General features: G+C 36.6%; 1 protein-coding gene across 2 annotated transcripts in view; it reads right to left on the bottom strand.

The window, feature by feature from the left end:
• LOC111514419 (kelch-like protein 17) overlaps window positions 1-26,600 on the bottom strand; it is a 100,807-nt gene that overhangs the window by 10,738 nt on the left and 63,469 nt on the right. For both annotated transcript variants that reach the window (XM_074183384.1, XM_074183385.1), the window contains 3 exons: window positions 18,708-18,921; window positions 18,464-18,608; window positions 18,317-18,417 (listed from right to left, as the gene is read on the bottom strand). In XM_074183384.1, coding sequence (XP_074039485.1) covers window positions 18,317-18,417; window positions 18,464-18,608; window positions 18,708-18,921 — 460 coding nt within the window. The remainder of the gene's footprint in view (window positions 1-18,316; window positions 18,418-18,463; window positions 18,609-18,707; window positions 18,922-26,600) is intronic.

Raw genomic sequence — 26,600 nt, 5'->3', positions numbered from 1 at the left:
GATAAAAGGTGTCGTTACTCTCTTCTCGAAAATCTGTTCGAAAAATGGAAGCCATGGAATCAGTAGCGTACAGGCGTACAGGCAAGAAGGACGGGATAACAAATATCGACAGAATAATAGCGACGCCACGCAAATCAACAGGGATTCTCGAGATGGGACAAAATATGGAACACAAGTTCAAGATAGACAAGAGAGGAATAACCTTGCGAGATGTGAGTTTTGTGACAAGTTAGGGCACACAAAAAAATATTGTTTCATAAGATAGTGATTATGTTATTTATGCAGAGAAGCAGAACATAGGGCAACTAAATGCCCATTAAAGCAACGAATGAATTACCCCAACAGAGAAGTTTTTAAACTTCCGCCGACTTTCTGTTTTCCCTTGGAGAAAGTCGAAGAGAATTAGGGAATTGTTGGACGACCATATCTGCGTGCACAGACAAAGACGTTCAGAAGAATATCGTAACAATAGAGATTAACGGGATACATATGAAAGTATTGATAGATACTGGAGCCCTGGATTCAGCAAATATAGTAGATAGTAGAAAAATTTATCGCGGTAAAGAATGTGCCTTACAAAATGTTAAGGGAAAGTTGATACATTACAGGGGATACACGATGATGCAGATGAGGTCAAACAGATAGAAGATTTTACTACGAATATTTTATTAGGAATGGATTTTCTGTAAGGATATAGGGTTAAGATGTGTTGGAACACAAACATGATGTTTTTATTGAACCAAGAGGTCAAATAAGGAAGTGAATCTACGCGAGTTTTTGGAGCCAGAAAGGCTGATAAGATACAAGAGAATATGAGTAAATTAGAGAAAAGGATGAAACGTATAGAGGAATATTCGATTGCTAGCACGAAGGATATGTTAGAAATTTCCCAGATGAATTTGGTGTCATCACCACCGAGTTCGCTCAGCCGAGAAAGGAGTGATAACCCTTTCCGATCTCATGAAGATGGATTTTTCTCTACGTGTGTTGTCCATGAGAATGAAGATTATGTGAATCAAGTTTATGAAGAACCAACGACGTTCTGTAGCAAGTCGTGCTCCAAGATGGAATATGACAATGAGAATTTTAAGGTAGGACAAGGTACGTCTGATGATGAGAGGACAAGTCTAGAAGCAGATGAACGAGAAAATAGGCGCAGTACTTTCCTGTATGCAGAACCTGGTCGAAATCCTACTTCAACTGTGTACCAGAGAGAGCCTCGAAATGAAACTGGCTATGGTTACGATATAAGTGGTCAGCGTAGATATGAAAAGACTGGAGAATTGCCTGTCATTAGGTGGGAAGAACTTGAAACAGATGGACTGAAAGGTAGACGCAATACTTTTCTCAAAGCAGAGCTTGGACATACGATCAGCCCATTTAGAAATCAAGGAGAAAACCCAGTAGAATCAGGACACGAATACAGTGGAAATGAGATAGAAAATGAATTAAGTGTGTATGCAAGGAAAATGAAAGAAAATAATGTGAAAGCGGAATTCGTATCAGGATTGCAGAAAGAAATAGAAAGTAAACCAAGGAAGTAAGTAGAAAATGAACTCCCTTGCAGCAGTTTGAAAGAAAACGTAGTAGTAAAATCAAGTTGCAGAGATACAGAGATTAATGTAATTAGAGTAGATAGAAAAGTGAATGGCACCCTCAAATCCGCAGACGATAATAAGATGAATATGAAATTAGCAATGAGCAATGCAGAAAATTATCATAGTAGAAGGAATAGTCTCGAGAAATTGGACTTCAAAATGTGCACGACGTTTAGAAGTCATAAGTAAGACGTGTAAGCCAGACTGATTGGCGCTTGGCATTTACGATCACAGATATAATTTCAAGGGAGAGAAATACGATACTGAGCACGGAGATAACAGTTGGAACTAGATTCAAACTAAAATTAAAATAAAAAGTGAAACTTAAAATTGAACTAAAATTGTCTACTGTCACTAGTTCAGACTTTGAGAGACTTCTTGGGTACAAGAAGAGAACTGCGAGGTCTTGGAAAAAGGTTGATGTTACTGCATTCTCCTAAGTCGTCTTGATACGAGACTGGTGTTTTTGGTGGACTTTCTCGTCTTTTCATCTCGCTGAGTTGGATTGCTGGCGGGTATAACTGACTGTGACTGACTTAATTGTGGCAATTTATACAAATGTCAGCGAGTTTGGTTGGTCGGGGACAAAACCTTCCAATAATTGGAATCCAGCGACAATCGCAGCATCGACAACAGCAACAATAGAGAAATACCAGTATAACCTTTGTCACAATGACTCCAAATACAATGTTGTACCATTTGGAGTATTGAACGATAAATGGCTTGTTGAGATTCTGCTGTAGTATTTCATCGAATTGTTTGAGTTTGTGCTGGGCATGTCGTAGATCGTCCAAGTTGATATTATCCAATTTCAACGTTTCCATCTCACTTGATGAGAGATATTCTTGGATGTGGATGCAACAGTTATCTTGGGTGATATTGATCTCGGGGATGAAATTGGTGAAAGTTGATGACTGATTTGTGGTGTCTATTAGAAGTGTGGAAAATTTAAAACACTTGCATGATGTTCCTATAGACAGGATTCCAACACCTTTCAAATTTATGTCAAAGATTTCTGTGCTGTTGAAACAACTGATCGAGGCGGTGGTAGACTGAGTTAGCACGTAGAGCCATTGATTAGTGCTAATTGGGTGCCATAGTTCCATGATGGATTTTATTGTTTTTGTCGGAAAATCAGATGAAATCTGGGTAGTCGGTTGAATACATAAAACAACTTCGCAAACAGGCTGATCTGTAGTCAATTTGATGACGGGATGGTGACAAATGTATTCTCGTTCGAATAGTTTCTGACAACTAGATAAGTCTTTCAATCTGCCAAATTGTGTCTTGGTAGTACTCATCAACAGGTATGGGAACGGAGGATCAATAAAGGAATAAATGTTTGAATTATTGAAAGATGATGGCAATGGGATTAAATTATATAAGTTGAAAGTTTGATCTCGTACTAAAGGAATTTTAATAGCAAATATCAAAATTTCGTTATTATAGATTACTGATAATTTAGATATAGAAAAATAATTGTAGATCAAATCATAATTATCAATTGGTATAGGGAATTCCATATTTGATTTTAATTTGATTTTAGATAATTCGTCTTTCAGATGTTTCGGTGTTATTACTGACGGATGCAAGATATTTTGTTTTGAAAATAGTATAGATTGGATTATAACATCATATTCTTCATTTAATTCATTTATGAGTTGTTCCAAAAGATTTACATGGTATGTTATTGTTTGTGTGTAGGAATGAGCTCTGAGTGAATGAACAGTGCTCTTAGAGAATTGATTGAATATTTCAATATTCGAATTTAATTTTTCCTCATTACTTTTCAAAGCTAGATACGACTGATTATATTTTGATATAGCGTCTGATATTATTTGAACTTGTTGTTTCATTAATATCTGTACGTTATGATTTTGTTCCATGACTACATTGATCGAACTAGTGTAAAATTGTGCATCATCCGCATCGGGAATACCGAATAACCATTTGAATGCATAGGAAACTCCATCAAAAATACCACGTTTATGTTTTCTACCGGTTATATTGAAAGAATGACCAGTTGAATGGCTTATGATTTCGAACTTTTCATTGAGCTTGGGAATTTGTATTTTTAAAAATTTAAGTCCTTCACAACAATGGAATGTATGGACATATATCTTGTCATTTTCGTCTGAGTTATGAAAGTTTTTACAAATAGTTTCAGATTTTATAAAAATACTTTCTATAAACTTTAATAATTTTTGTTGATAAAAAAAAATATTGAGATAGGTTAGCAATGTGAAATGATCATTCGAAACTGATGCTAATCCTAAATTATGATAGAAAATTCCAGGATTTTTGTCAATAGGGTTAATTGTGTAATAAGGATCAGATGAAAGACAATGGGTTTCGGTTATATTAAGGAATAGGATTAGAAGGACCAGAGTCGTCGCAATTTTCCTCATCTGAAACAAAATGTTTCAATAAATTGTTATGATATGTGGTTATTTTATTAGATTTTATTTCTGAGTCGCATGTTTGATTATCGTTGACTTTCACTATTTTATATGGCCCTTTATAGTTTGCTGAAAGTTTTTTATTCAATCCGGTTCTAGTTTGTTTATTGAGAACGTATACCAGATCATTTATTTCGAAGTGTTGATGTCTTGTATTTCAATCATAGTATTGTTTTGATTTTTCTTTGGATTTTTTTATGTTTTCTCGTACTATTTGATAGGATTTATCAAATTTTAATTTCAAATTAGAATAATAATCATCGTAAGAATATCGAAATTCTGGATTTGCGGTTAGCGAGTTTGGAGTTGATGGTTTATGTCCAAATATAAGTTCATATGGGGTAAAACTTGTACTTTTGTGAACATGACCATTATAAGTAAACATTGCTAAACTTACAAATTCATCCCAGTCATTTTGTTGACTGTTTATATAATGTTTCAGATATTCTTTTAGAGTCAGATGGCTCCTTTCTAAAGCTCCATTCGTTTATGGATGATATGTGCTAGATAGTATATGTTTGATTTTGAAGAGTTTATTGGTTTCATTAATTAAATTTGAGGTGAAGTCGCTTCCTTGATCGGTCAATAATGATTCAGGAATCCCGAAGATCGTTATAAACTCTAATAAAGTGTTTGCTACTGTTATAGCTTCGTGATTTGCTGTTGCTTTTGCAAATGAAAATTTTGTTAAGTCGTCTTGCATAGTTATTATAAATTAATTTCCATTAATAGTGAGAGGTAGTGGGCCAACAACATCAATTGCAAGTCTTTGAAATGGTTTTTCCGAGGTTGTTGTAATTTGCATTGGAGATTTACCTGGTTTGTGGTTTGTCTTATTTGTTTGACATGATTGATACCTTTTTATAAACTTTTTTATATCCTTTTTCATACCGGACCATTTATAATTTTCCTTAATTCGTTTGTATGTCCTCAAATATCCTGAATGACCTGATACCGAGGATTCGTGATTCTCTTGAAGTATTTTAGTTATTTTTTGTTCATCTTTGGGTTGAGTTTTTGGTTTATTAACTAAAATAATTTCTATGTTGGATTTCAAAAATAAATAGTTCATCATATCATTGATCAAATCTTGCTTAAGGTTTGCGTTATTCTCAATAGGATTTTTCAAGTAGAGTTTAGTTATGTTGCTACTGGATAATTCAGTTCTCATATTTTTTTATGCATAAAATATATCTTTATAGGTGACCTTTTCGAAGTGATTGATTTTCGCAAATGAAAGATAAGTTATTTTACTTTCGTCATTTGTTAGTTTCAAGAAATCGTATAATTTCAAATCAGACGGAATCTGATTTAGATCATACATATTGTTCAAATTTTCTAAATGTTCGTTGTTCTCATCTAGGTCTTTGGAATAAAGGAACATATTTGGAAAATGTTTCATTATGTTGTCATTTATGATTTCTATTTCTGGAAGTTGAGTATTCGTATGATGACTTTTGATGAAGTTATCATACGTCATAAGTTTGAATGGTTAGAACAGGATTTCTCGAAAGCGAGTCAACGTTTGAGTTGATTCGTCCAGGTTTATATTGAATCGTGTATTGATACTCTTCCAATTTGAGTCTCCAACGGAGAAGGCGTGAACTAGGGTCTTTGCAATTGAAGAACCATACTAACGGTCTGTGATCGGTTTGGATAGTGAATTCGCGTCCATAGAGGTATGGTCGATAATGATTCGATTGCGAGGAGTTCCTTTTCCGTAGTGGAATAATTTATTTCGTGAGAATTTAAAGTTCGCGAAGCATAAGCTATTGGAAGATCTTTACCGGTTGTGAGTATGAATTCCTTTTCAAAATCTGGAAATTGTAATATTGGTGGATGAGTCAAGACTTCTTTGAAATATTCGAATGATGTTTGTTGTTCTTCGGACCAAATAAAAGGATTATCTTTTTTGAGGAGGTTTGTCAGAGGTTTAGCGTGCTTGGAAAAGTTTTCAATAAAACGTCTATAATATCCAGAAGTTCCTAAGAATTTTTTGATTTGTTTCGGATTTCTTGGAGTTGGGTATTCCGTTACTGCCTTAACTTTCTTGGGATTTGGAGAAATACTGGATTCGTTGATTTCATGTCCTAAATACGTGACTTCATGTCTCATAAATTCGCATTTATCTGGCTGAAGTAGTAAATTGTTTTGTCGTAATCTATCAAAAATTTATTTGAGTTTTAAAGAATGTTCTTGAATTGAACTTGCATATATTACAATATCGTCGAGATATACAAAACATTGGAGTCCAAGGAGTCCTGTCAGGATATTATTCATTAATCTTTGAAATATAGCTGGTGCTGATTTTAAACCGAAACTCATACGAGTAAATTCGAAATGACCAGAAGGGGTAGAGAACGCTGTTTTGGGTATATCGGATTCTCTTATGCCAATTTGATGAAATCCAGATGCTAGGTCCGAAGTGGTGAAATAATTAGAATGACCTAACTGGTCCAAAATTTCTTCAATGTTGGGCAATGGGTATGCGTCTCCTATTGTGACGTTATTTAGTTTCCGGTAGTCGACAACTATTCTTCATTTTTTTCGTTCGAAGCGTCGGATTATTTTGGAACAATCCAAAGTGAACTATTGTAAGGTGATACTGAAGGTCTGATGATTCCTTGCTTGAGCATTTCCGTGATTTGTTTATCAACTTCATTTTTATGAATTTGTGGAAATCTATAGATTTTTGACACAATGGGTTTATTATCTGTGGTATTGATCTCATGTTCAACAGCATTGGTTGAAGTCAAATCATCATTAGGTAGATATAAAATATCGTTGTATTCGTTGCAAATATTCAGTACCGAATTTCTTTCTTCTGAATTCAGATGATTAAGCCTGTTGAAACTTCCCTGGTTCCTTTCGTGAATATTTAAATTTGTTGACTGGTTTTCGATAAATGGTTCAAGAAACAGTTCTATATTATTTATTCCTAATTTTTTATCGGTTGTATTCAAAATTGTGGTGATGGCTTTTTGATTTACTACTTTGATGATTGATTTTGCGAGATAAACTCCTTCGGAAATCTGTATTTTTGGACAAATGCCATCTGTGAGGTTTTGGTTTTTGATGTTAATTTCAATTATAGTCTCTGATCTTGGATCTAGAATATGAGGATTAGATTTAGAATTGATTGTAATTGGATTAGGAATCGATTTTATTCTGAGTTCATTTTTATTGAGATCAATTTGCGCTGATTCTTGTGTAGCTAGAAAATCGTTTCCTATTATGCCGTCGTATGGGATATTAGATTCTTGTTTCACGATATGAAACTTGATAGGATATTCGAATTCGTCTACCTGGAGTTTGAGATTTATGGTACCCACGGTAGGAATTGGGGAGTTAGCGTTGATACCGTTTAACGTGATTATTTCGTTAGGATTATAAAATGATTTCGTTTGTTTAATCTTTTCCGCTTTTATTATAGATACGGTTGCTCCTGTGTCTATTAGGAATTTGAATTCGATTCCTTGATAAATAGTTCTGATATAATGACTATTGTCTGGAATGGTATGAATATTGGCGAGTTTTGAGTGATTTTGTTCGACGTTTGAGTTAGGAATTTGTTGAGAATCTTCACTATGATTTGGTTTTGGTAGATTTATTGATTTGATTTGAGTTTGTGGGGGTGTGGGGCAAAATTTTGTTGATGACGTATGAGATAGTGCATTTAAACGTAAAGCTTTTCATTCTTCGATTGATGCATTGAGAGCTGAATTCATATCATTAATTTCTTTTGATCGTAAAAATCTTGAAATGTCTGGCTTTGAATGGTATATGAATCTTTGTGAAGCTATTTCCCGGACAAGTTCAATTCGACCTGATAATTATTCAAATTTATTATTCTTGTAACTATTTTGTCTAGTCTATTATAGAAATCTATTACTGACTCTTCAAATCCTTGTTTGAGTGCACTAAGTTCTTCCATGAGTTGGGTAAAGTGTTTTTTATCAGCATAGATTTTTACTAAAATATCTTTCAGATCATTCCAGCAATTAGCTTCTTTTCCGGAGAGTTGAGCTTTGGCACTGCCAGTTAACCTTGAAAGAATGAATGCTAAAAGTGCTGTTTTTTGATAATTAGTTGCAAAGGTATCTGCATTATCGCAATTACTTATGAATTCGTGCAATTCTAATCTATTTCCATCAAAACATCTTGGAATCAATGAACAAATGAAAGACATTTTCAATTCTACGTTATTAGTCGAATTTGTTGAATTTGCTTGAGGCATGATTTTTATGTATGTGAAATGTTATATGAGATTCTGGATTTGGATGAGAATAAATAAACAAGTTTGATAACATAATTGAGTTCAGTTGAGTTTAAATACATAAATCGTTCAACGTTTAGATATGGATGTAAGGCTGTTAACTAAATCTCCAAATATTGATATACGAATGGTGAATGATAATGATAGGAAAGTATACGGACTTAAGATTACAAAGTTGACCCTTACGTGTACATAACAATCTATGATATGGGAAGGTATCTAACACAATGAAGAGGTGCCTTTCCTAATGGTAAACTTGTTGGATAAAGAAATTAGAATATCCGGCAATCATAAAATCGCTAGAAAATACGGTGCCGATACTGAGGAGAACCAGCCGGAAAGAGAGAATAATGTGAAAATAAGGTGCGTGCAGCAGAATCACGAATACGAAATTTTAGATTTGTTAGGTTTGAAAAGGGACTTGACACCCGACCAAGAGAAGCTGCGAAATCTAGTAAAAGAGTACATACATACATAAAAAAATCCCAGATCTGTAAAAATACTAATGAAATAATTGATATGTTAGAACTTACGAGTTGAGGTTGACAAAAAAGGCTTTTTTGTGTTCAGATTGCCTCTCTAATAGTATAAAATGAAAAGCGGAAAATAGAAATATTATAAAATATACAGTGTGTGAGAGAAAAATGGAATATATTCATTATTTCAGTTACGGTACATATTTTAACGATATCTCGAAAAACATCAAATTTAAATTATAATTTGACATACGTCAACGGAAAAATGCTACCGGAACCTTCAACACCCGTTGAATGACAGGTACAATCCCCAATTTCTTAAATGGGAAGTATAGGCTTGTGATATATCTTTCGAAGGTTTCTCTATTTTCTATTGAAAATGTTATCGCTTTCAAGTTCATTGCAACAATTGAGATAAAATAAATAAAAATCATGTGGTTACCGAAATTCGATAAAATACACTAGAAACTTATTGCAATATACTCAAAACTTATTTCATGTTGAGGTATTGATAATGAGAAAGTAAGCAAAAATCATAACTATGTTATTTTCAGATGGTATCCTTTAAAAAACTGTAGATAATTTTCGTGGCAACGTTAGTTTAAAGAACATTTTCAACTTGTTTTTGATGCTACAACATTAGTTGTTAGTATTTTGATTTGAGTTTGAAGTTTGTTAACTTCAAGTCTGACAAATGATTAGATTAACGGAAATGCATAAAATAACAGTGTAACAAATACAACACAAAAGAAAGTAGCTCGCTTATTTCATGCAAAATTTACTCATTGATGGACATGTTGGACATGATGGACATGTTGGATAAAAATGTCATCCAATTGGAAAATGTTGTTTTCTGATGAGTGTACTTTTTCTCTTAACGGTCATACTAATCGGAAAAAAATTGCCGCTACCGGTCAACGGAAAATCCTCACTGGATGAGAGAACACACGCAATACCATCAAAAGGTTAATGTTTATGCAGGGATTGTAGAAAACCATATCATTGGTCCCTTTTTCATTGAGGTCAACTTGAATGGCGATACTTATTTGGCACTATTTCAAGCTTGGCAAATTTATATCCTGATTCAGAAAACCCCCAATTTCCAGTGAATATTATATAGTTTCAGCAGGATGGAGCACCACTACATTACCAAGTTAATATCCGGCAATACCTCCATACAAAATTTCCCAATCGGTGGATAAGGAGGGAAGGATCGATTAAATGGCCAGCGCGATCTTCCATCATTAGATTTCTTTTTATAGGGATATGTAAAGGGTAATGTGTAAAAAACTAAAACTTCAGAATTGAATGACTTAAAAGAACGAATAACGCTTGGGATTAGGTCAGTCACGCCTGATATGATGAATGATGTTACAAGACAGTTTTATTTGAGATTACGATGCTGCCAAGATGCTCGCGGTGAACATTTTGAACATCTTATTCGTTAACAACCATAGATCTTTTTCGTATTGTACATTTCATTACATTTTGCATTACATTTTAGTTTTTGAGTGTGTTTTATCGAATTTTGGTAACCACATGATTTTAATTTATTTTATCTCAATTGTTGTAATGAACTTGAAAACGATAACATTTTTGAATAGACAATAAAGAAACCTTTCAAACGATATATCACAAACCTATACTTCCCATTTTAAAATTGGGGATTGTATCTGTCATTCGAAGGGGGTTGAAGGTAGGGGTGGCATTTTTAAGCTGAAGAATGTCAAATTGAAATTTACATTTGATATGTTTCGAGACTTTTTTCAAATATGTACAGTAACCGAAATAATTGATTTATTCCATTTGACTTTTACAAACTGTATATATGTGAATCATAAAAAGTTTTATCATTTGATTTCCTCAGTTGGCCTCAAAACATTTGTTGGTAACAGAATGGTTTGATGTTTATCAACTTTCAACCACTGTTATGGCCAATTTTGTCACACTTCATAGAAAATAGGGTTTCGTGAACTTTTTGGAACATTCCTAACTCTAGAAGGCCCTTCATTTCATATACATTTATAAAAACAAAACTCAGTTAGAGGACTTGAATCTGTTCGTTTGTTTCAGTCAAATTTAGTAACTTAAGTTTAACCCTCTTCTTGATGACAGATTGATCTGATATTCAGTACACCCATTTGGTTTTGATGACAATACAATTTAATGAATTCTGTATTATTATAGAACCAAGATGGCCGCAGCTGATTAGTTCGTTTGATGCCTCAGTATTACAAAGTGATATGTAATCCACCCTTTTCATTTTTAAAACAGTTTTTTACTATAGTTCTGTCAAGTGAAAACAATTAAACACTAAAAAAAATTGCATCCACTGTCGAAATGATCAGAATTATAGTGTCGTAAGACTCAAAAGTAATTTGTTTTTGTTATTATTGTAACAAATTAAAGAATGAACTGTCTTAATCAAATATATTTTGAACAATATTTCACTATCACAACTAATTTATGTACAACACTTAGTAACTAACGCTTAATTTATCTTCACAATTAGATTCCTTTCCTTAAACGCACGATTCACTTTCTAAGTACAGACTACCCCTCGGGATGGAGAGCGACATTTTTTATATAGTCAATGAACGTTCCGGATTTCTCTGCGGATTTCGGGACCCATCCACACCTTTCCCGCTGTTTCGCGATCAGACATGCGTTTGCTGACTGAGACATCGGTCAGGGCCGGCTTCAGATTCATTGCATTCATTGCCCCCTTCTTGAAGACGTTTCGCCCCGAAATGTCATCCTTGGCGTGTGTCGATGCCTGCAGAACTCTCCATATTTGCACTGTGAAGTTCGATGGAAGTAACACTCCACAGTCTTTATGCCCGGTCGTGGAAGATGGTTACCACACACCAAAATCTGGATACCGCTGGAACTGAAGATCGTTTCCAACATGCTTCTCACAATCCTCCAGTCCAGCCTGTTGAGCCCAGAGGCTAATTTCGGGATTGCCAACTCCACGAGATTCTGGTCGAGCATCGTCTCCTTCAGTCTGGTAAGACTTCTCCAGACATCTTCATAGGACGGTTTTTCTCGAGAATGCTTTTTGGTCACCAAATAGAAGATGTTTCTCTGACCCTTCTTCAACTGTAGCACTCCTCCGACTTCTGGATTCTGTTCTCGTAATGTTTGGAGCTGACCGAACTTCTAGTTGAATACCACAGCGATACCCTTGGACATTTTGAGATCCTCTGCCACGCAGTGAGCTAGTGCGTAATCAACTGGAACTTTGAAAAGGTCTCGTGGCTCTTCTCGAGTTACCCCATGTACGACCTTCTGTCCGTTCGAGTATAAGGCCATGAATTGTTGGAACGTCATTTCTTCCTATGGTGGTCTGAGGGCCCGAACTTGGTCGTGATTTCCAGCATAAGGAGCCAGTCTATTGAAATGGACGACCCTAGGCTTTCCTCGAGGTGGCTTATGGATTCGGTTGACGAGGTCATTAATCTTTTTCATGATTTTGTACGTACCTTCCCACGAGTTCCGCAACTTCGGTGATAAACCACGGCTTCGCTTAGGGTTGTACAGCCAAACTAGGTCACCAGTTTCGAATTCTCCAGCATTCGCCTTGATGTCATTCGCCTCCTTCATCCTATCGCTGGCACTCCGGATGTTCAGACGGACTCGTTCATGAATGTCGTCCATTCTCTGCCGAAGCTTGCTGACATAGTCTTCCCCCGCAGTGTCTTGTTCTGGAGGCGTCCCAAATATTAGGTCGCAAGGAAGCCGCAGCTCTCTTCCCATTATAATACTGGCAGGGGTTTGGCCGGTTGACTCATGCACTGCCGAACGATAAGCCAGCAGAAACAGGAGGTATTGGTCCCAGTCTCTTTGATGGTCAGAGACTACCTTGGACAGGTGGCGCTTTATAGTCTTATTCATTCGTTCCACCATTCCATCGGACTGTGGATGTAAGGCTGTGGTTCTGGTTTTTGGAATGTCCAACAGTTCTCAACAGAAATCGTCTTCCATTCACGTTTTTGTAGAATACGTGTATGGACGTGTAGAATACGTGTATGACTACGGCCAAGAGCTCCCGCCTGGTGACACAGTAATTACGCTCTGGTTTACTGAGCGTTTTGCTGAAGTAGCCAATAACTTTCTCCTGTCCATCCTGGATTTGAGAAAGGACTGCTCCAAGTCCCACGTTGCTGGCGTCCGTATCCAAAATGAACTTTCCGTCAGGTAAGGGATAGCTCAAAACAGGAGCGTTGATCAAAGCTCTTTTCAACTTCTTAAATGAGTCTTGGCATTCCTCAGACCACTGGAACTGGATCTGCCCTTCTGTGAGGTGGGTCAGTGGTTTGGCGATGTTGGCAAACCCCAGCACATATCGGCGGTAGTAGGTGCATAAACCAAGGAAGCTCCGAAGCTGATGTATGTCTTTTGGAATGGGCCAATCCTTAACTGATTTGATCTTTTGTTCGTTTCAATCCAGAACTCCTCAGACGCATGAACACCTCCTCCAGATTTTTCAGGTCATCGTCGAACAATTTTCCGACCACGATTATATCGTCGAGATACACTAGACACGTCTTCCATGAGAGCCCTTTGAGAACCGTCTTCATCAATCGCTGGAGCATTACAAAGCCCGAATGGCATAACCGTAAACTGCCACAATCCTGAGGCGATGATGAAAGCTGTCCTTTCTCGATCTTCTGGGGCCAATTCAACTTGCCAATTTCCACTCTTCAAATCCAAGGTCGAGAAAATTGTGGAGCCGGCTAGTGTGTCTAGACTGTCGTCGATTCTTGGAAGAGGGTAGCTGTCTTTCTTTGTCACGTGATTTAGTTGGCGATAATCCACGCAGAACCTTGTCGAGCCGTCCTTCTTCTTCACTAACGCGACTGGGGTCTGTCAGAAGGTTCGATGACTCCTTCTTTTCCCATATCGCTGACTATCTTGTCTGCCTCTTCTCTCTTGGCAAGAGGAAGTCTTCTAGCCGATTGCCGGATTGGTCGGGCATTCCCAGTGTCGATTCTATGCTGAACCATATTCATTCTGCCGCCTTTTCCTTCTCCAATATCGAAGATTTCCTGGTACCTCTTGACTAACTACCTCAATTTAGATCGGTGAGTTGATGGTATGTCTTTGGAGGAAATGTCAATTAACTTCTCCAACTCTTTAGGCAAGTTGTTGGCTTGGCTAACTGAACTGCGTACACTCCGTATAACAGAGGAAATGGACGAACAGTGCCCCAGCATTGTTCCCTTTTTCAAGGTCACGGGAAAGTAGTTGACATTCATGACCCTGACCGGCACAACTTTATCAACACGCAACAGAGTCTTCCCCAGTGCGATTCCTCGTCCAATTTTCTCGTCATGTATCTTGGGCTCGAACATTACCACATTCCCGCTGCTCGCACCACCGTCCAAGCAAGCCTCTAGTATGGTTTCAGCCCTCTCAGGTACGCACACGTCTTCGGCCAACAGGACTCTAATCATCTCTTCGCTTCTTTCATGAAGCACCAGCTCTTCTCCGCCGACACGTAGGACGCCGTCTTGAAAATTCAGCTCGAACCCTCTGGAATTCATTATGTCCATTTCAATGATCGCATCGTCCTCGATGTCCACCACCAATGCACGATGTTTCAATTTTGTGCTGCCCAACACCAATTCAATTGGTAGTTCTCCAAGTACATTGGCTGGCTCCCCTGTTGCAGTGCGTAGCTTCCAGCTTGACGGTTCAATTCTTGCCGGTGTTTTGGCAAAGGTTGGCCCAAGAATGGTTCTCGTTGCACCTGTATCTAGCAGCATAGTGCAACGCTCGTTGTTGATGAGGCTGTCTACGAAAACACCTTTGTCTTGTCATTGGAGAATGGCAACATATGCGTTTTTTACGGGGGCTTGCTGGATACAGGTCGACGATTGCCCCTTCTCATCGACCCCCCTCTAGTTTTCCTGATTTGGTGTCGATTCTTTGAAAGCTGGACATTTGCTACGCACATGTCCAATTTTCCCACAGTTCCAGCATCTTATATTTTTCCTATCAGGCAAAACTTCTTTCATTACTTTTCTGATGGTGGCATCAATATCTGCAGGCACTTGTCCATCCTTCTCGATAGCTCGAACTTTGCTCTGGCTCTTGCAGGATTGTTTCGCAGCCTCAAACTCCAGAGCGCTTGCCAGTGCATCCACGAGATGTTTGGGATGAGCTAGCGTCAAGGCCTGCCTCGTTTCTTGGTCGCGAAGTCCATCCAAGAATGCCTGAACTGCTAACCGCTCCATTACATTTTCGGGTGTAGCAGGATATGCCAGACGGACCAATCGAGCTATGTCGGCTTCAAACTCTTGTAGGGATTCTCCTGATTTCTGGCAGCGGTTCTTGAGCTGTGAATGGTAAACGTGCTCTAGGTGGGCCTGTCCATACCGCAGCTCAAGATGCTTTACAAGTTGGTCATAGTCTTCCTGTTCCTGGGCCGTGAGGGTTTGCAGGATATTCGTTGCTTCTCCACGCAACGCCAATGTTAATGCTACCGCCTTTTCCCCTGCATTCCATCCATTGGCTCTGGCCGCAGCTTCGAATTGTCGGCGGTAATTTGCCCAAGGAGATTTTCCGTCGAACTGGGGCGGCTTCATGGAGAGCTTTTCTGGTTCAGAACTGAGTTTGACATCTTTCAGTTCCGGAATTGAGATATCAGTAACCGTTTCTGTGGGGTGGGCAGAATTAACAATTTTGTTTTGCAACCTGCTAATTGTTTTCTATATCTCGCTGATTTCTGCCTGAACTCCGCCTTTGATTTCTTCTACTTCTGTGTTCATTTCCTTCCTGATTTTATCTATCTCTGTCTCAATGATTCCTACTTTTCTTCGAGTAGGCTCGCCACACTACAAAGCTCTTTCTTGAAGCCTTTTGCATTCTCAAGAAATTTATCTTTCGAACTTTTAGAATTTTCCAGAAGCTTCTCCTCCAGGCACTTCGAATTTTGTTGAAGTTCATCTTTCAAACTCTTCGAATTTTGTTGAAGTTCATCTTTCAGCGATTTGGTGTTCTGCTCGAGTTTGCTCATTATTGAACTCTAATCACCCCCAGAAACTTCGAATAAATATGTTTCGGGATCTTCTCTTGATTCAATCAAGTTGTCCCATAGTCTCTTCTGGAGTACTGATTTTTTTCCGGAAGAATCTAGTTCTCTCTCCTTCAATTCTTGCTTCAATTCGGCGACTTTCAAGTCCACTAGGCGCACTTTTCTTGAACTCATTTTATCTCTTACTGTCTATTTTACTCAAAACTGAATATGTCCACTCATTTAATGGAGTCCGAAACACTTATTTATTTTCACAAGTCTATTTTTCGTGAGAAAGGTCAATCAGTTTATATTTCCGTCGTCCGGTACTGTCCGCTTCGCGAAACACAATGAATTACCAGTCTATCTGCGCGAAAGTGCGAAAGTTTTGTAGTTAATTTCACTGTGATACAAAAATTGTCCACCAAGCGCTCACAAATTTATTTTGAAAATCCACTTCTGATCACCAATTGTAACGAATTAAAGAATTAACTGTCTTAATCAAATTTATTTTTAACAATATTTCACTATCACAACTAATTTATGTACAACACTTAGTAACTAATGCTTAATTTATCTTCACAATTAGATTCCTTTCCTTAAACGCACGATTCACTTTCTAAGTACAGACTACCCCTCGAGACGGAGAGCGACATTTTTTATATCGTCAACGAACGTTCCGGATTTCTCTGCGGATTTCGGGACCCATCCACACCTTTCCCGCTGTTTCGCGATCAGACATGCGTTTGCTGACTGGGACATCGGTCAGGGCCGGCTTCAGATTCATTACATTATCATATTCAGGTCCGATTTTTAGTTATAGATTTCTAATAAGAAGCTACAGAAATAATTAAATAGTCAAAATCAATGGAAACAAAAAGTATTGAAATAAAATTGAAAATTATCATTTTATCAAATGTGAGTCATTCGAATTTAGTCCCCTTTACTAGCCTGTCTTCATTTTTAAGGAATTTCTTAATTTCCTTTCGAATGTTGGGATAGAGTGTCATGGAAACAAATGAACTATTTATACCCTAGATGTCAATATGGAAGTGAATGCATCAGAAACAGTAACGAAATGCCCATTGAACGTCTCTATATACGGGAAAAATTGAAATTATACGGTAGTTTGTTGATGGTGCTCAAAGCAGCAGATGAGTTGTTTAAGAATTCAACAGAAGATATCCGCATCAAAATTGTATTCGACATGGAATGGCAGCCTCCGTGAATATACGTTTTTCTTGAACACGAAGTGTAACAAAGAATCATCTAACTATTGACAATCCACATCGAAATCGAAGGTATCCTAATGCCAATCCTCAAATCAGTTAACGTAAATAGTCTGAGCAATTGAATTCGAGTAGGGAAAAAATAAAAAGTTGTTTCGTTCGTTATAAAATTGAAACTTTAAAACCAAAGTTTTTGCAAACATTGAAAGAAACTGACGAATATAAATCATCAGATTATTGCTTTTGGGCTAAACGATAGAAGTTTCCTAAAAAAATTGTATTCACTGATGACGCTACGTTCACTACCAATGGAATGATATCTGCTCAAAATTGCAGATACTGGTCTACTAAAAATCACCACTGGGTTATAAAGTATAGGAACCAATATGTTAAAAAATAAAACTGTTTGAAATCTGTTCTTCGTTAACCAGCTGTCGTACCCCTACGAATGACAACCCTCAGAAGTCGAAACTTGTGCGAGCTAAGGATTAACAAGGTCTTACCTTTCAACGTGTGATTACGAACTCATAGTATGTGATACGTTGCTGTATTCACGATGAAAAAAGGAGTCGTATGCTGGGTATACTTTAGTTTTCGCCCAAATAAAATATAAAATTGATGATGTTCTCTAAAAGACGAAACGTCGCAGAAAATGCTGCTTACGTTATCGTGTAGTCCTTAAAAAGTGTCCGCAAAGTACATTTCGTTCGACAATAAAGTTAGGAGAAAATTAAAACGAAATGTTCAAATTTCGGTTTTTTTCGGATATCTCCGAAACTCCTCGAAATATTAAAACTTTCTGAATAGCATATTATTATGCACATAAATCCGCTACTTTTCTCTAATTCAATCGACCCTGTATCACTTACCGTTTCCGATATCCCCATGCTGTTCATTCCTATCTTGGACACTGTATAGTGTAATGTTTTGTTATATCTCAAAAAAAAGGCGACATTTTTCATTGTGTTGCTTTCCATCCACACACGAATAACTTCGTATCATCTCATCCAAATCACACAAAATACCGATAAACTATACGTCATAACTTTCTCCCAAATTGAAAACGTATCGAATATTACTTCACTGTGATATTTTCACGAAACAATTCACAGAGTCGCAGCATGCATTCAACAATACAATAGCTTCTTCATGCGTGTTTAACAGTAATGAATGTATCCTTCTGATTATTATTTTCAATAAAACATTAGGTAACACTAATTGAACCAAAAGCTTTCTTCTACGTGATGAAACACTCACCCAAACAAGACCTCTTCGTACCCATGGGCGTGATAGAATACCAAGAGTTATTAAGAGGGTTATAGTATTCCGCTGTCGCCAGGTCAGACGCTCCATCGTACCTTGAGAAATAATTTCAAAACAATAAACACAGAAGTATATACGTACCCTCCAACAACATATAGGAGCCTTCTTAGTCCTGTTACTCCAGATCTAGACCTTCTCCACTGCATGGGAGCTATTGCTGACCAAGAATCTGATTTTGGATTGTAAACTTCACATTCGGAATGAATGGCAAAGAGAGATCCACCACCTGAAGATAAAAAATGAATTAGTTCAATAGAAATACAACAGAATAGTTATTAATGGATTTTTCGTGAATTATAGTCGGACTTCAAAAGAGAAAACATACCTATAGCAAAAAGATAAGGGTCAGCACCGTTGGGCTTTCTTTCCATTGTGCGCGTTGTAGATAAGACACATCTTCTTTCAGGTGCTAAGTGATACCTCATTGCCTCAAGAAGGAGTTCTTTACATTCATTATTCTCTATAATAAGTTTTTCATTGTCTACCCTCGTCATAAGAAAATCCCTGTTCACCAATGGAAGTCTGACGTGTTGCATCAACTAGAAAAACATTGCATTGACTCTATTCAGTTTGTCACTACATTTTTTGACATGTATATTGAAATAAATATAATTTTTGAAAACCCCATGTATGATGAGTCAGAATAAAAATAACTTCATTTCACCATTCATATTTGTAACAATGATAATGAACAATATTGCCCAGAAGAAAACAACTAAGTAGTACAAACGCAACAAGTCGATATTAAATTTAGATCAGAGCTGTCATAGAACGAAACAATGTGTTGCATGTTTTTCGAGAACAAAATTAAGATGGTCAAACCAAGAAAGCCGGATATCTATGAAAACTCCTAGGAATCAAATTGAATGCTTTAGCTCTATAGATTCGTTATTCAACTTTACTTAGAAACTTTTATCCAATTCACGAGTTGAGAAAACCATCGGATCGGTTTCATTTTCATTCAGAACGAATCCATTTGAGAAGCAATAATTTTCATTTTATGGACAGAAGCGGATGCGACACCACTCAAATCAATGAAATTTTCAGATGAAGATGCTACTACTGTATCATCTGCCAAAAGATATAAATAGTGTCCCTCCAATCAACCAACTCAAATCAATCAACCTAAACGCCTTAACTTTTGAGATACAGGGTGGCAAAGTTTTCAAAAATAATCAGTTTTTTAATAATAACTGAGATAATTTTGTAGACATCTTTGGCATATTTGGTACATATGTTCCATGCCTCAAGGCGCATTTTCTGATGTACAATTTTCTTAATTTTTGAAATGTATATTTTTGGCAAAAAAATACTACGCCACTGCTTTATCTTGAATTAAAAATTATTTTTAAAATCTCCATACATTTTTGAGCACATTTGATTTGCTGGGTTTTCTTTGTTCGACGCATGGTTTTCGCTCAAAAAATTAAAAATCGCTTTACTTAAGGATAAATTCCTTAAAAATCTGATGCGGTATCGTGCATCGACTGAAAGCAAACTGGTATTTGTTTGTTGACAGATGCACTGTTCTCAATTAAAATTACGTCATAACGCAGCACCGCTTAATAATTTTTGAAAACATAAATTTAGTTATCCTGGAATAAATGACGTGTAGCAGAATTTATTTACTGCACCTCTCGGAAATTTGGAGTTTGTCGATATGTGATTTCTTTTAAAGATTAAAAGCAGAAAAAACAGCGTACCCACCATAGCAATAAAAAACGAATTCTCTGTATGTACAAACGTCAGTAGCTAATATTAATGTTGGTTTAAAGTAAGGTGTTGGTGTTAAAATCTGTCACAGCGCGTTTTGATTGATTTTGAAGTATTATTGAAGTTATTTTGGTAGTCCGCTGTTTTTCTGAATATCAGTAAATATGGTAAATTATACGAATGCGGAAATGGCGCAAATGCATTACCTATATGGCCTTGCCGATGGTAATGCAACAGAAGCCAGGCGCATTTACCAGAAAGATATCCTAATCGTGCCTTACCACATAGCCGAACCTTTTCAAATATTCATCGTCGACCTGGGGAAACTGGTAGTTTCAAGAAAGGGACTCCGGAAGGTAGACCTCGTGTAGTAAGAACTCCTGAAATTGAGGAAGCGGTGCTGCAAGAAATTGAGGAACATCCTGAGACGAGTACGAGGAAGATCGCTAGAACTCTGGATATTTGTCATCAAATTGTTTGGCGTATTTTGGTTGATTTTTTGTTATACCCATACCATATTTCAAGAGTGCAGGCATTACTCCCCAGAGATTTTCCACAGCGTGTGAACTTCAGTCAGTGGTATCTACAAAGTATTGCACTAAATCCGCAGTTTGGGACACAAATTTTGTTCACAGACAAAGCAAATTTTTCTCGGAATGCCATTCAAAATTTCCATAACAATCATGTGTAGGCTGAAGAAAATCCCTATGCAATAACCGAAACCCATTTCCAACAGCAATTTTCGGTTAATGTATGGGCAGGAATTATAGGTGATCATCTAATAGGCCCATTTTTTCTACCAGGACGCCTTGATGGTCGTTCTTATTTACACTTTCTCGAAGAAGACTTACCTGGGTTATTGGAAGAGGTGCCACTTGCGTTAAGGAATCGAATATGGTACATGCACGATGGCACCCCTGCTCATTTCAGTGTGATTGTCTGAAACCATTTAAATACAGTTTATCCTAATCGTTGGATAGGTCGCGGAGGACCTCAGCAATGGCCAGCAAGATCCCCCGATCTCAACAGTTTAGATTTTTTTTTATGGGGTCACCTTATAACTCTTGTGTATAAAACTCCCGTTAATACTTTAGAAGATTTAAGAGAGCGAATAGTTGTCTCGTGTGAAACTATACGAAATACGCCGGGAATATTTGAACGGGTGCGTAATTCCATGCGTAGAAGGGCGGAAGCATGCATACTAAGTGCAGGTGGCCAGTTTTGGTATTATTACTAATTAACAAATTTGTGCCATTCGTTTAGACTTACTGTCACAAAATAAAATAAAACTCGTTTTCATAAAAATTTTTGCAGATTATGTTTTCAAATATTATTAGGGAATTGGTAATGCGTTATGAAGCAATTTTCAGATTCTCATTCATTTTAGAATTGATCTAATTTCTTAATCTGCTTTCTGTCGATTTTTATTTTTTTGAGTGAAAATCATGCGTCGGACAAAGAAATACCAAGAGATCAAATTTTCTCAAAAATGAATGAGGATTTTAAAAATGATTTTATTTTGAAAAGAAAGCATTGGCGTAGTACTTTTTCCCCAAAAATATTCAATGCGAAACGTAGGGATGCCACTGTTTGAAAAAATACAAATTTGTGTACATCAGAGAATGCGCCTTGAGGCATGGAACATATGTACCAAATATGCCAAAGATGTCTACAAAATTATCTCAGTTATTATTAAAAAACTGATTATTTTTGAAAACTTTGCCACCCTGTATATCAAAAGTTAAGGCGTTTAGGACATACGTCCATAGGTTAGGTTAAGTTTTTTTCTTAAAATAGGTCTAAAAATTACCTCATTGAATATTAGCATGTGTTTGAAATAAATAATTTTTTTTTTAAATTAATATGAGTCACAAAAAGGATTTCAAGCTTTATAACTCCTATTTAATTATATGCGAGCGCTTTCAACAACTGGTGGTGCAGTCATCATCGAGGCTCTAGGAGTAGAGCCAATTATTAGAATAGAACAAAAATTTGAAACACAATCATCTGAATTGGAGCTGTTTCTCAGGATTTTAGATGAAGTTTTTCAGTTTCACCAATTGGTTGACACCACTGACCAAGCACCCTATTAGAATTTTGTGAAAATAATTGTCCAATTGATACCTACTCAGTTTTGTTTCATTATTTTAAATGATCTTTTTGTATATAAATCAATGAAAGATAATGCAACTGAAAGTGATAACATGAATATAATCGAATAAAATGATGTTGTCCACACATTGTTCAATATATCATTCAAATAGTAAATTTTTACCCTTGAGAAAATGTATTTCTAGAAGTATGGGTGAGTGCTATGTTAGTTATTCCATAGGTTGAAAAATCCAATGATCTACGCCCCATATATATTCTTCTGACAATTTCAAAAATTCTGGAAAGTGCTGTTGAGTATCTCCTTCTAGAACCTATTGCGAACATTGGTCTTTTGCCTGGATTTAGAAAAGTTTTGTTGCATGCTGTTGATGATATTTTCAGGACAACTGATGAGGGATGTACAGCTTTGATGTCTCAGCAAAAATATTGACACTATCCATCATATGATATTATTATCAATTTCACAATACATTTTTCGGTCAGATTCGGCTGTAATACTGCATACAAGGTATATCAAAAATCCAATATTGTTTGGGAATTATATATTATTTGTAATTTCGGAAGTAATAAATACGTTCATTATCATTATTATTGATCTAGGTCTGGGCCAGACCAGCTCAACCTTATGATCATCATCATTATCATTTTCATTGAGGTTGCATTGGTCGGACCCTCTTCCGGAGCTCTGACACATTCAGAGAGCGCGCGGGTATGACCAACACCATACCCTTAGGTGAGTGATGATTGAGTTCAAGAATTATGTGCTCTCAGTAGATGCATTGAACCAACACTGACAGACCTCTGCATTTATCCGGCCATATTATTATTATTATAAAACTAGTAACCCTGGAAACCATTCAGTGCTACCCCTTTTCCTGAATCTGCGTGACTGAAAAATTTCTCTACTCCAAGAAAAAGATGATAGGCTTCCAGAAGGCATCTACCTTGATCTCTCTTACGTTATTGAAATAATTTTTTGGACGATCCTCACCCTCAAAAATTTAACTGATAGATGGAGACAGTTGTATACATTCAAATTAAGGTAGTTTTTTGAACAACTGCTAACATATAATAATAATAATGATAATAATAGTAGTGATACAGCACTCTTACGGTATTGACGAGACACCGGTGTTGCTTTACGCTCCGGGGGATATTGAATCCGTTGTGGGGAATGAGAAGTGCCGATTTTATTGGAACTATCCGTTCCCCACCCTCAGGCTCATACAAGCTAATAAGCCTGATGTAGTCCTTCTCGACCACCAGAGCAAAACGATAGTTGTCGTGGAGTTTTCAGCTCCTGGCGAGACGAATATCGTGAGAAAAGAGGAGGAAAAACGGATAAAATATCGAGATTTTCTCTACGAAATCCGCATACTCTATCCAGATCACTCTGTTAAGATGGTTGTTCTGATTATTGGAGTCCTTGGTGGAATGATATCCTCTCTACTCTCGAATTTTGAAATCATACCGGCTTGCCGTACTAAGGCAGAAATCTTAGCCGCACAGATGCAGAAGGCTGTCATTTTTGGCTCACTGCGCTTGCTCAGGGCACATGATTCTCGGACCCAATGATCACTTACCCCACGTTGTGGGGAGTGGTCATTGGTTGATAATGCTGGCGCGCCCTCCCGAATGTATCGGGGCTTCGGGGGATAGGGCCTGACCAGCGCACACTACGGTGAAAAAATAATAATAATAATGTTTTATTCTTTTGAAATGATCATTCAACAATGATATAGGAAACGTCAAGTTAAAATAATTGTAATCCATGTACTGGATTACATGGATTACAATTATTTGGAAGTATACTCAAAATACTCATTGATAAAATAAATACATCCCTCTAAAAGGTATTCTTCAACTCTCCGTTTGAAAGTAGACATTAATGGGATAACTCTTCATATTTGAAGGTAGACAATTGAGTAGCTTGGAGCCTGCTAGAAAGGGTGATTTTTGAAACAATCTAGTACGATGTTGCTGCAGTTCAGTTAGATTTCCATTTCTTGTTGGGTAACTGTGACACTTTGAATGAGTTTCAAACCCAGACTCCTTCTCTTTTACAAAAAGTAGACAATTATAAATGTATATAGATGGTAGTGTTAGTAAATTTTCAACAAATGCTCTTCATTCATAAACTTTTTATGTTGTACCAATGCGCAAAAACTGGTGTTGATTCTCTTGCAAACATAATTTATGTAAACTTGCCAACTCAACCCAGAATCTATATGAAGTCCTAAAAATTTTGTGGTTTCCGACAGATAGATAGTGACATTATTTATATCAACCTGTATCTAAGTGTCTTCGGTTGAAGAATTGAACTAACACCGTTTTGTCGGCATTGACTATAAGTTTATTTGTGTGACACCATTTCGTAAATTTACGACTTACATATGCCTTGTATTATTCAATGAACATGCGAATTTTGTTGAATAATTATGAATCTCCAACGACAAATCATAAATACATAATGTAGGAAATGGCATGATTTCGAGCTTTTTTTTCTGAAATCTGAAAAATGTAATTGATTGTGAAATGCCCCCAAATCAAGACTGGAATAGTGAATGATTTAATATCTTCAGTGTCATCAAACCTACAGCATTCGTCAACTGTTCAAGAACAAATTAAAGACTAGACAGCTCACGAGTGTTTGCTTCAATATGGCTGGACCAATTAACTCTGGCATCAATATGAATACCTAGAAACTTAACACTGTCTCATAGAGTAACAATGGTGTTTGAGGATATCACAATATTCTGGTTTTTTTTATCGTTCAATTTCAGTTCACTCATATATGCTGTGAACCAAGTTTTTGCAAAATTTTTATTTCTGTCAATAATTTGAGGTAAACTGGTATGTGATTTGTCTGAGCATATGAGGGTTTTGTCGTTGGTATACAAAACACATTTTGTTGGTGAAATAAAGCTACATAAGTCATTCATATGAATGATGAATGATAACGGGTCGAAGACATAACCCTTAGGAACGTCATGAACAATTGACTTTGAATCTGACTTGATATTGTTGACGTCGTCGCAAGAGCAATGTCTCTTATGTCATATCAACTCAATTTTTGAATGAGAATAGAGTAGGAAACAGAATAGAAAGCCGTGGTCAAGTCACATAGGGTTAGAGAATTATGTTTACCCAGATCAAGACCCTTGACTATGTTCGTCACGACTCAATAATTAGCTCGAGCAGTGGATCTATTTTTAGGAAAACCAAATTGGGATTCGCTAAAATAGAATACAACCGAATTTTTAAAATAATCTTTATATCTTTCCGATAATTTCAATAATGCTAATAGGGCGGTGATTATCAGGTGAGGTTCTGCAGTCCTTTTTGAACAAGGGGATGACCCTGGATATTTTAAAAATATCAGGAGAATATTCCAGTTGAGAACATTTGATTTATTATCGATGTTGAAGGCACTACGAGTATATCAGTCACCAAATCCATCTCTGACTATTTAAGTCATGTATATCACGAGAATTTAAGTTTTTCATCGAATTAATTGCGGAATAAACTTTTTGTGGACAGACTGGTTCCAAGAAGGAATGAGTTGTTTTTTCAATCAGCACAGATGAGAAACACGCTAGACACGAAAAATAAGACATTATTGTTGTATTTTGTAACTGAGACACAAATTTTCACTCGGTAAATGATTCAAATAGCCCGCAAATATGTTTTTTCGATATATAATAATGAAGAATCTTGAAAATGAACAATGAAAAATCTACTGAAATATAATAAGAAGAAAATGAAAAGATTTTTCCAAGATATCACTGCGTGATATGAACCACTGTAGAATCCACTTGGTCTGTAACTTGTTTTCATAAATATTGCTTACAAATTGAACAATCAATACTTAACAATCTTCAGATAGTTAGAGACAATCAGAAACAGTTTCACTACTCGCCAGGATTCGATCAATGAAATGATAAATATGTATTATTCATCCAAGTTTATTATATTACCTCCAAAGTAGGACTCTCCTAAAATAATACGTGGCGTCCAACTAACAACCCAATCATCAAAACCTTTTTCGACAGCATGTTTTTAATCGACTTCAGTACTCGCTGCCAAATCACTAAAATGATATTTATTGACTGAAAATGAGTGCTTTGAAGTGGTTATTTGAATTTCAGAAAAATAGAAAATTGGCCAAAGACATATCAAGTGCCTGTTCAATAAAATTTATTGAGTTTTTGGTCAGAGATTCTTGCCTTGTGAGATGCGTTATCGCGGTGCAAAATACATGAGTAGTTTTTTTTTCCACATATCTGGTCTATTTCGACGAATTTACTCTCTCAGACACCGCATAATGCCCAAATGATATTTTTTATTTACTCTCACACCTTCTGGTGAAAAATTTGAGTACGCAACACCGCGA

The sequence above is a fragment of the Leptinotarsa decemlineata genome, unplaced genomic scaffold (assembly GCF_025532065.1).
Source record: "Leptinotarsa decemlineata unplaced genomic scaffold, Ldec_3_MD MMD2_tig00026340_RagTag_RagTag, whole genome shotgun sequence".
Classification (NCBI taxonomy): domain Eukaryota; kingdom Metazoa; phylum Arthropoda; class Insecta; order Coleoptera; family Chrysomelidae; genus Leptinotarsa; species Leptinotarsa decemlineata.
The sequence above is the reverse complement of the archived record's forward strand: the minus strand, read 5'-3'. Positions and strand labels throughout refer to the sequence as shown.